The following is a 10482-nucleotide window of genomic DNA, read 5'->3' on the forward strand; positions in this document are numbered from 1 at the left end:
AGTGATATTTTGTTGTATTTAGATTAATTTGGATTGATTCATGTAGCCGACTCCATTTGATGAGACTTAAGGCTTGGTTTGGTTGGTTAGTTTGATTTATGGCTTTATTTTTCATTTGGTATTTTTTTTCCCCTTTGTTGTATATTGAGTCTTGCTAAGCCATGAAAGAACAAAATCAAATTATTTTATTTTATTTTTATCTTTTTGAGTTCTTATAATGATTTGCTAAGATCTTAATCTATGTAAGCAGATTTTGGTAATCATATTCAAACAGTCTCTGTGTGGGTGCTAATAAATAAACAAATAAATAAATAAATAATTATGGGTAATTCCTATTACATTGGCTTAGCACCCGTAAATGTTCAAAACAGGTCCTGTATGAATAATCTAATTTTTTTTATTGATGACATTGCAGTCAAGAAGATTAAAATTTGCAAAGCTAAAAAGGTTGGTTTGTGCATCACCCAAGCATAAACAATAGCACTTGAGTCTTAATAAAAGTTTTGCAAAGCACATGCAATTATATATATATATATATATATAGAAAGACAAGGGGTGGTCAGTTTTACATTATTAATCCATGCCAAAATGAAATTTTAAAAGTACCAAATTTGTGTTCTCCTTCTAGGAACCTGCAGGGCCCCCATATAGTACCAAATGCCCAAAGTGAGCCCCCCTGTATCCTTCATCTTTCACATCATATAGTTTTCTACTGTTTGTAAACTCGTATGTTTGAGGATTTATTATATCCTCTCCACTTGGACTCTTAAGTGCAATATTCCTGAAGTATGCATCATATCTGGTGTCCTCAATTAGAAAATAACCTCCCCCCATTGCAGGTTTTGGGGTGCCTGGTGGACTAAATACCTCTCCTCCCCATTCAGAATGTGAAGCTAAGTTTGCTAATCCGCCGCCAAGTATTCTCTTTGGCCAAAATCCGATATTAGTATTCGCAGCTCCAAGCCACCAATTTCCATTAGCTAGGTCCTATATATTTTTACATGGATATCAAAATTGAATAATTGAATAGAAGAACACAAATTCTATTTCTTTACCACTAATTACTTAATTATGATTTTTGTTTCATAATTATTGGTGTAATAATTATTTGACACAATGGTAGCATGACTTGGGAACTTGTGATGTGCCAATACAGTGGTCTAGGTGTGGACTTTATGTGTATTAAGAGTTTTCAAATTTTACCTGCAAGATGTAGATTTCCATCGCAACCGGTGTCCCTCCACGTATAGAGACCTCTCCAAATGCTGAACCAAGAGCTATTTCTGTGTCCACAATCACAAATCCAAGACAATTTGTATTGAAACAATGAGATTGACCTGCCTGTTTGGTAGACAAACATATAAGAATATATTGTAAGAGCTACTAAGAAATATAGTCAATCAAAGTAATATGCAATAAAAAGCAATGATACTTACATTCGTATATATGAATAGTCGAGTACGTGCATCACCAAACAGAGATGGATCCACCTGAGACAAACCAAAAACGTAATAACAACAAATGCTTTTGTCTATGTGAAGCTAGTTTTTACTTCTGAAAATTGTTTGTAAAATAAGTAAGAAGTTAAATTTACAACAAGCAAGAAGATCAACTTACCCTCCACCCGAATTGTAAGCTATCAGTTTGCAATCATCATTCGCCCTGCACTATATTGTTTACCCACAACATCTGGTTGGTGTACACTAAGCACTGCTGACGCTCCACTGTATTTGTTTGGACCATCTATTGTCTCAACTATGGCATACTGGGTAAAAAAAGTCCCAAACATAAATGTTACTTTTGTATTTTCCCTATGACCTTTTCCACTGTGAGAATCTGTACATATCCATATTGTTGGGAGAAAACCAAAGGCCAATTCGAAATACCCGAATCTAGCACAAAATATCAGAAGTTATTTCTCCCTCTTTGTGTGAATCTATTAGGAAACAATTTGAATAGAGCACAATATATATATATATATATAATCTGAAAATAATAAATCTAAAAGTCACACAACAAGGCAAGAGCAATTTGCCGATCAAAAAAAAAAAGGCAAGAGCAATTTTTACGTGGAAAACCTTCCCACCATGAGAGGAAAAAACCACGGGACCGTAGTCCATCAAATATCTCCACTATCAAAGAATAATGGGTGTACAAGAGTTCTCTCTAATTAGTACTAGAGGCAAACAATCAAGAACAACTACAAATAAGTTTTCTTGGGAACCAAAGAACTAGTTACAAAGTTTAGGAAAGATCTCACAAAAACAGGGTACTGTTCACGAACTAGAAAACCAAATTCAGAATGCTCCAAATTTGATCTCCACCATTCAGATCTTAGAGCCTTGAGTGTGAACTCGCCTTCCAAATTTCAGCTCAATCAGACCACGAACGCTTGCCGATCGAACAGTTTGGCTCCCTTTTTCCTCTATTTGGTGGATGCACTCTACTCTCTCTCTCTCTAGGGTAGTAGAGAGGGTTTTTGTCTCCTCACACACACGGGCCAAAAGCCAAACAAAAAACATTATCCGTTTGGTTTAATTTTATAATTATAATTTGAGTGTACAGTTATATTTTGAGTTTTGAGTTTTTGAATCATTATTTGAAAAGAGAAAATTTGTTTAGTTATAAGTTTTAAAAATAATTTTGAAATGATTTGTAAGTTTTTTTTTTTTTTTTGATTGATGTATAGAATGTGAGAGAATGTAAGAGAAGAGAGGAGAGATATGAGAGAAAAAAGTGATTGATTGATTAATAATAAAAAAAGAAAAAAGAAAAAAAAAAGGAATTTTGAAAGTAATTTTGTGTTGTATTTTAAAAATATGTTTGGTTAACAAGTTGTATTTAAATTATGATTTAAAAACAGAGTTGAGTTTTGAAAAGTAAACCAAATGCTACCATAATCTATAGCGACCCCGGTCTTTTCCCATTTGATTATTGAATCCGGACTTAGGCTCCGTATATTCTGCCATTATATAATTGTTGTTGTCGTCCTTTATTTTCTCTTTTGGAGTTATAGGATGAGTTGGGCAGGTTTGTTTCAGGTTGGTTGGATTTGTAAACCAAGTGTTGCTGTCCAGTTTTTGGGTTGTTCGCTCGAGCGAGAGTTGTATTTTGTGTCTTCTGGCTCGATCCAGCTTTGCTTTGCTCGAGCGAGCGACTGCGTCTGGTATAGACCTGAGGGCAGTGCTTATTCGCTCGAGCGAGATTTTCTTCGCTCGAGCGAGGGAGGTGTATGTTTTCGAGTTCCTTGCTCGAGCGAGCATTCTGTCGCTCGAGCGTGCTCCAGGGTTGCAGACCTGAAGCATTGTATTCTTGGCTCGAGCGAGGTTTTCTTGTGTCTGGTCGCTCGAGCGACCATGTCTTCGCTCGAGCGAGCCTGTCCAGTTTATATACGCAGCAGCGGGTTTTGATCAGTCTTTTTCATCTTCTTTTTATTCCAAACCCTAGGTCCGACTTCTCTCTCTCCCCACTCACCTTCTCTCTTAGGTTTGATCTATTTAGAGTATGTTTCTACCCTAGTTGCTTTATTAAAAAGATAGAGTGAGTCGAGGGCTTCCATTTAATCTGAACATTTGGCGATTTGGAGCACTTTGGTATTTGGGTATTCATCTCTGTCTTCTCCATTTGGGTTGTTTTCTTCGAGGTAGGGATTTCCTACTCCATTTTATAAGTTTTGTTCTAAGTTTTGGTATTTTGATATGTTGGGGTTACTTTGATAATTTTGGGAAAAACCCTAGTTGTAATAATTAATTAATTTGTATAATTGATTTAAGGGAATTGAGGAATTTGGTTAAATTCATGAAATTGGGAAATTATTGATTAAATGGTGTAGTTGGATAATTTAAATCACTCGCCTATTGAATTGTTGTTATAGTTATTTCCAAGTCTAGAAATAACTGTTTTGGGCTATCGGTGGAGGATAGTCGTGATTGTTGTAGACAATGCATGTGGATTAGGTATAACTGAAACTAATCACATTGGTTGAGTCATTAATTTTGACTGTTGAATTAATACAGACATTATGTGTATTGATTGTGTGATGTAGATGTTATGTGTTTACATACTTTGTTTTGTGTGGGAGGAGATAGGGGATGTACTCCACGGTTTAGGGGAAGATAGGGGATGGACCTCTAAACCGGATTTTGTTTGGGAGGAGATAGGGGATGGACTCCATTAGCATCACTTTTATGTGTGCTTATTTATATTGAAGTGTTTTGTTGATACAGCACTAAAATGTGTATCAAATTGGAAGTATGAAGTGTTTGGTTTGAGCCTGAGTCTCATTTGTTTGTTGATATTGGAAAAATGTGAATTTGATATATATAGTACACTGTTGTAAGTTTGGCCAGGTTCTGAGCTATATTGAATTAATATATTGGAAAGTAAAACGTGTCTTAGACATTAATGTCATGAAACTGTATAAAGACATAACTGATTATCTTGGTTAACCAATTATTGAATGCTATTGCTTTATTCAATGCTTATATTTGGTTTAGTATATTTCTACTGGGCTGTGGCTCACCCTTTATGGGAACATCATTTTTAGGTTCAGGTGATAAGCTACCTCCAAGGACTTAGCTTGGGAGGGTTTGGCTTCTGGATTTTGAAGAAGACTATCTTTAGTTAATTGTCTTTATTTATTAGTACATGTAAACATTCAAGCCTAGGGCTTTTCTTGTATTGAGTTAGAACTCATATTTTGTATCCAAGTGTTGGCTTGGAAAGATGTAAGCCTGTAGGGCATTTTATTCGATGTTACATGTAATACTTTTATTTAGTAACACTCTGATGAATGAATTAATAAATTGTTTTCTTTAAATAATGCATGTCAATGATATATATATATATAATGGGTTTATTTTGAGGGCGTTACAACTTGGTATCAGAGCGTACCGGGTTTGAATACTTTGGGTACGTGGGAAGTGATTAGTATCACATTGGGTTCGTCTCGTTTGATAGAGACTTAGTGTAATGTTTTATGCTTATGTGATAACATGTTTATGTGACTATGTGGGTATGGAATGTAGTTCCTAGGATGTTGATTGGACCCTTGAGTTTCTAGTAGTCTTGTTGGAAAGGCACTTGATCACTGCTGCTTCCAACCGGAACTATAGTAACGCATTGGGACTATCATTATCCGGGAATGAAATTCGTAGGTGCTTATGTGATTATGTGCTTACGTGGAATGAATTATTGTTGTCCAATGCATTAGGACGCGAGTGTTTAGCTTCGGCACATTTATTAATGTGCTAATGTCTTTGTTTCCTTTATTAGGATGTCAGGACGAGGACGAGGACGCGGTAGGCGTGGTAGGCCGGGTAGGCAAGAGGTGCCTGTGCCAGAGGAGATTCCGGCAGTTCAGGAGGGAATTGGCCAGGCCAATGTGGCCGAGCCAGTAGGCCAGCAGGCTATGGGCGCTCTAGCCCGAGAGATAGCAGGGGCATTCAGGGAGTTAGTAGGCATTCTCAGAGCTGAGAATCAAGCTCGGGATGTTGCTGCAGATGCAGGACCTTCCTTTCTGAAGAGGGAGTTCTTCCGGTCTAATCCGGATGAATTTGTGGGTGATCCTAAAGAGCCGCTTAAGACAGATGAATGGCTCGAACAGACAATGAAGACGTTTGAGATGCTTGGCATCGAAGACGAAGGGTTGAAAGTGACCTTGGCATCTTTCCAGTTGAAGGGGGATGCGGGTCAGTGGTGGAAGTTTACTAAGGGTCGTATAGGAGGTACATGGGAGGCTTTTGTGAATGCTTTCCAGGAGAAGTTCTTATCTCCAGCAGTCAGGGAGAAGTTGCGAGACCAGTTTTGTCAGCTTAAGCAGTCGAGTTCTTCAGTGGCCGAGTTTGAGGCTGCATTTACTAGCTTGTCCAGGTTTGCACCTGAGTTGGTGGCGTCTGAGGAACGCCGCTGTATTGAGTTTGAGAAGAAGTTGAGGCGTGGCCGCAAGCTGAGAGTTGGGGGAACTATGATTCGGGATTTTGGGCGTATGGTTGATGCTGCAGCCCACATGGAAATCATGATGCAGGAGAAGGAGGAAGGACAGAAGGGCTCCAAGAGGAGTCAGGATGGTCAGAGTGATGGTAGGAGACAGAAGGGTTTTAATCCTCAGCAGTCTCAGGGTAGCTTTTCTAGATCGACTTTTCCTGTGCCAAGTGCTAGTTCGGGGAAAGGCAGTCAGGGAGACATTACCTGTTTCAAGTGTGGCCAGCTGGGCCACAAGTCTCCAGTTTGTCCTCAGAGGGGAGGAGTGCAGAGAGCAGCATCATCTTCGGCTCGATCTCAGAGCTAGAGTCAGGGTAGAGGCCAGCCACTCTCGTGTTATCAGTGTGGTCAGCCAGGGCATATGAAGAGGTATTGCCCGCAGTTGGGTGGCACACCTGGTGCATCTGGTTTGAGGCCGATTCAGGGTCAGCAGCCAGCTCAGTCAGGTCAGGCCTCGAGGGCCAATCAGGGGGTTTGTTATCTGGAGATTGTATATCTGTTTAGAAATATCTGTTTTGGGCTATCGATGGAGGATAGCTATGATTGTTGTAGAAATTGCATGATGATTAGGTAAATTGAAACTAATCTTTTTTACCCGTTGTCATTGAATATGACTGTGTCTTTGATACATTGTAAATGTATGATATTTGGGAGAAAAAAGAGGATGTACTCCATGTTTGAGAGAAGAAAGAGGATGGACTCCATTGAATTAAGTTGGCCTGTGTGTCCAGGGTGAAAGTCCCGAAAAGCGCACGTATATATGGGTGTCGATTCCTGCAGACGAAATATCCGTAAAATGGCAAATGAAAGTGTCTGTATAATGGTTGTGTTGGTTAGAGACCCATTGAGTTGTACCCTCAGTTTGGTTAATTGAACAAAATGGTGAATGGCTGATGAATTGAGATAAAATGAATTGAGATATAAAGCTCGCCTTGGCATGGTTTTGTGAAAGGGTTATATATGATTTTATCATGGGCATTGGATATGCATATCATACTTATATCTTTGTTAAGATTCATACATTGTGTTAGACTGTTTCTATTGAGTTTTGGCTCACCCTATTTGGAAAAAACCATTTTCAAGTGTTGGTGATATGCCTTCGCCAAGACAGTAGCTTGGAGGGATTTGGAGCAAGAGCTTCTCTTTTGTTGTATTTATCTTGTATAGCCAGGGGCTTTAATTATGTTGAGCTAGACTCATTTTGTTGTAGCCAAGCAGTGACTTGGAAAGATGTAAGCTTTGGGACATATGAATATCTGTTTAGCCTTTGTTCCTTTTTATTACCTGTAACACATGTTGTAGATTCAGGATAAGCTATTTATGAATATATATCGCATGAATCACCTTTTGTTTATTAACTCTAATTAATTGAAGCTTATTGTTTCATTTATGTTACCTCGTATTAGTTGTCTTGGGTTGGATCATTATAATTATTTTAGGGTGTTACACCTCTACCTTTTTATCAAAGGAACTAGGGTGTAAAGATCAATAGATTTAGTGTATTTGGAAGTTGAAGATCAGTTTCAAAGAGAGAGGGTCTAGATTTTGGATTTTGAAATGTTTAAAGAGAGAGATATCTGAAAAAGTGACTCAAAAAGTGACTTTTCCGGACTGATATACGGGCAGACCGCTCGAGCGACCAAAACATCGCTCGAGTGACCAAACACAAAAAGAGAGACCACTCGAGCGAACAAAGTACCGCTTGAGCAAAGAACACCACCTTCCCAGTACTTTTGTAAGCCTGCAAAAGTACTGAGAGTTCCAAAAGACTGCTCATGCATAAGAAGGACCGCTTAAGCGCAAGAAACACCACTCAAGCGAAGAATGCCATACTCCCAATAGTTTTGCAGACCTACAAAAGTACTAGAAGTTATCAAAGTTCGCTCGAGAAAATAAGCCAAAATCTGTGCAACAACGGTTTTGAAAAACTAACTTCCAACCTGTTTCAAACACCACCAAGACATTCCAATAACCAATCTCAACAAGGAATAAGATGGAAGAAGACATAAACAACCAATAAGACAAGAAATCCTGGATCCAAAACAATGAACAGGTCGAGTTTAAACCAGAATCATTATAACCTCCCCCCTTAAGGAATTTGGTCCCCGAAATTATGAAATCAACACAATAACCAATGTATTTAAATCAATTACAACAACTCATAACCACGACTACAATTCACTTTTTCCAAAACATATGCAATGTTTTACATTTAATTAATATAATAAGATTTCCATTACAAGTTTCAAACATTAACAAAAAGCTCTGGATATTTCTCACGGAATTTTGTCTCACGTTCCCATGTCACCTCCTCAACACCATAGTGTCTCCACAACACCTTTACCAATGGAATTGTCTTGCCTCACAAGACTTGGTCCCAAGTATCTATAACACTATCTGGTCTCTCTTTATATAAGGCATCCTCATCTACCTTTAACTTGGTCCAATCCAACACATGTGACGAATCCGGCTCATACTTCTGGAGCATACAAATATGAAACACGTCATGAACCCCTGAAAGTTGTGGCGGCAAGGCCAAGCGATAAGTTACTTTCCTAATGCATTTTAAGATCTTAGAAGGCTCAATAAATCTAGGAGATTGCTTCCTACTCTTCCCAAACCTCATCAAACCTTGTCTAGGTAATATTTTCAAAAAGACGTGATCTCTTACCTCAAATGATAACGGTCTCCTCCTATGGTAATCATAGTTCTTCTGACGACTCTAAGTCGAAACCAACCTCTTACGGATAAGTGCAACATTCTCCGTCATTTCCCGAACTAACTCAGGACCTAACATAGATGCGTCACCCACCTCGGCCCAACACACAGTAGATCTACACGGTCGACCATACAAGGCCTCAAACGGTGCCATACCAATACTCACCTAAAAGCTATTGTTGTAGGCAAACTTCACTAAAGGCAAGTGCCTCTCCTACGACCCCTTAAAGTCAAGAACACAACCCCAAAGCATATCTTCTAGGATCTGAATGGTACACTCTAATTGTCCGTCAGTTTGAGGATGATAAGCGATGCTAAATGTCAATCTAGTACCCAAAGCATTCTAAAGGCTCTGCTACAATCGAGCCATGAAACGCGGATCTCTATCCAAAACAATAGTTACAGGGACCCTATGATGTTACACTATGTCCCTAACATAAAGGTTGGCAAGTTAATCTACCGAGTCATTCGTGCGCATAGGTACAAAGTATGCTGACTTGGTTAACCGATCAACTATCACCCACACGACATCATTACCCCCATCGAGTCCTCAAAAGACCCACAACAAAATCCATCGTGACATGCTCCCACTTCCACTCCTGGCCTCTGATTCTTGGCCTTCACTTGTTGATAAGTAAGGCACCTCAAAACAAACAGGGCTATGTTTCTCTTTATCCCCCTTCACTAAAATTGGCGACTAAGGTTGTGATACATCTTTGTGCCTCCTGGATGTACCACAAGGCGCAAATGGTAAAACTCTTGGAGTATCTCCTCTCTACAAGACTCCGGCACAAAAAGATGGTCCAGATATCTAACACTAGAGTCAGAATACACGTTCAAGCCCTTCTCTACCTTCCCTCTAGATATCTTTTCCCGGATGGATTCTACCTCATGATCACCCTGCTGTGCTTCCATAACTCGACTCATAAGTGTAGGTTGTGCAACTATAGTAAACAAAGCTGCCGACTCAACAGACTCGCCAAGATACAAGTTACACTACTAATGGATTTCCTACTCAAGGCATCGGCCACTACATTGGCCTTTCCCGAATGATAATGCAACTCAAAGTCATAATTCTCCATAAACTCCATCCACCTTCTCTGCCTCAGATTTAAATATTTCTGTAAAAACAGATACTTCAAACTCTTGTGATCGGAAAAGACCTTAAATCTCTCACCATAAAGATAATGTCTCCAGATTTTCAAGGCAAAAATCACTGTTGAGTAGGATAGTTTCTCTCGTGTGTTTTCAACTGTCGTGAGCAGTAAGTTACTACATTTCCCTCTTGCATCACAATACACTGAATAGCCCAGATCCCTCTCTAGAATAATCAACACTGGAGCAGTGGTAAGTCTAACATTAAGTTCTTGAAACGATTTCTTACAAGTGTCACTCCATACAAACTTAATTCCCTTCCTCGTCAGTCTAGTTAAAAGTCAGGCCAATCTAGAGAAATCTTTGACAAAATGACGGTAATACCCAACTAACCCCAAGAAACTCTAGATCTCAAAGGCATTCTTAAGTTGTTTCCAATCTTGCACTGCCTCTATCTTAGAGGAATGTATAGTCACCCTTTCCTTGGATACCACATGGTGTAAGAATTTCACCTCCTTCAACCAGAACTCACACTTCCAGAACTTAGCATACAATTTGTGGGCTCTAAGTAATTCTGGTACAATCCGCAAGTGTTCCTCGTGTTCCTCCTCAGAGGGTAAGTAAATCAAAATGTCATCAACAAAGACAACTACAAATGGTCTAGAAACTCATGAAAGATCCGATTCA

General features: G+C 39.0%; 1 protein-coding gene across 1 annotated transcript; it reads right to left on the reverse strand.

Moving 5' to 3' along the window:
- Window positions 1-624: 624 nt before the first annotated feature.
- LOC145793280 (uncharacterized) lies at window positions 625-9615 on the reverse strand. The gene is made up of 6 exons (XM_082876065.1): window positions 9436-9615; window positions 7916-8013; window positions 7682-7751; window positions 1437-1490; window positions 1204-1341; window positions 625-987 (listed from the first exon to the last, which is right to left on the reverse strand). The coding sequence occupies exons 1-6, from the start codon at window positions 9613-9615 to the stop codon at window positions 625-627; spliced, it is 903 nt and encodes a 300-aa protein (XP_082732191.1).
- Window positions 9616-10482: the final 867 nt, after the last annotated feature.

The sequence above is a fragment of the Camellia sinensis genome, chromosome 6 (assembly GCF_055761805.1).
Source record: "Camellia sinensis isolate YWXY chromosome 6, ASM5576180v1, whole genome shotgun sequence".
In the NCBI taxonomy this organism is placed as follows: domain Eukaryota; kingdom Viridiplantae; phylum Streptophyta; class Magnoliopsida; order Ericales; family Theaceae; genus Camellia; species Camellia sinensis.

Coding starts and splice junctions, on each gene's coding strand:
- LOC145793280 (XM_082876065.1), bottom strand. CDS start 9,615: ATGGAAGCACAGCAGGGTGATCATGAGGTAGAATCCATCCGGGAAAAG. Junction 1,342..1,436: donor GACTATTCATATATACGAAT/GTAAGTATCATT, acceptor TCTACCAAACAG/GCAGGTCAATCTCATTGTTT. Junction 988..1,203: donor TGGAAATCTACATCTTGCAG/GTAAAATTTGAA, acceptor AAAAATATATAG/GACCTAGCTAATGGAAATTG.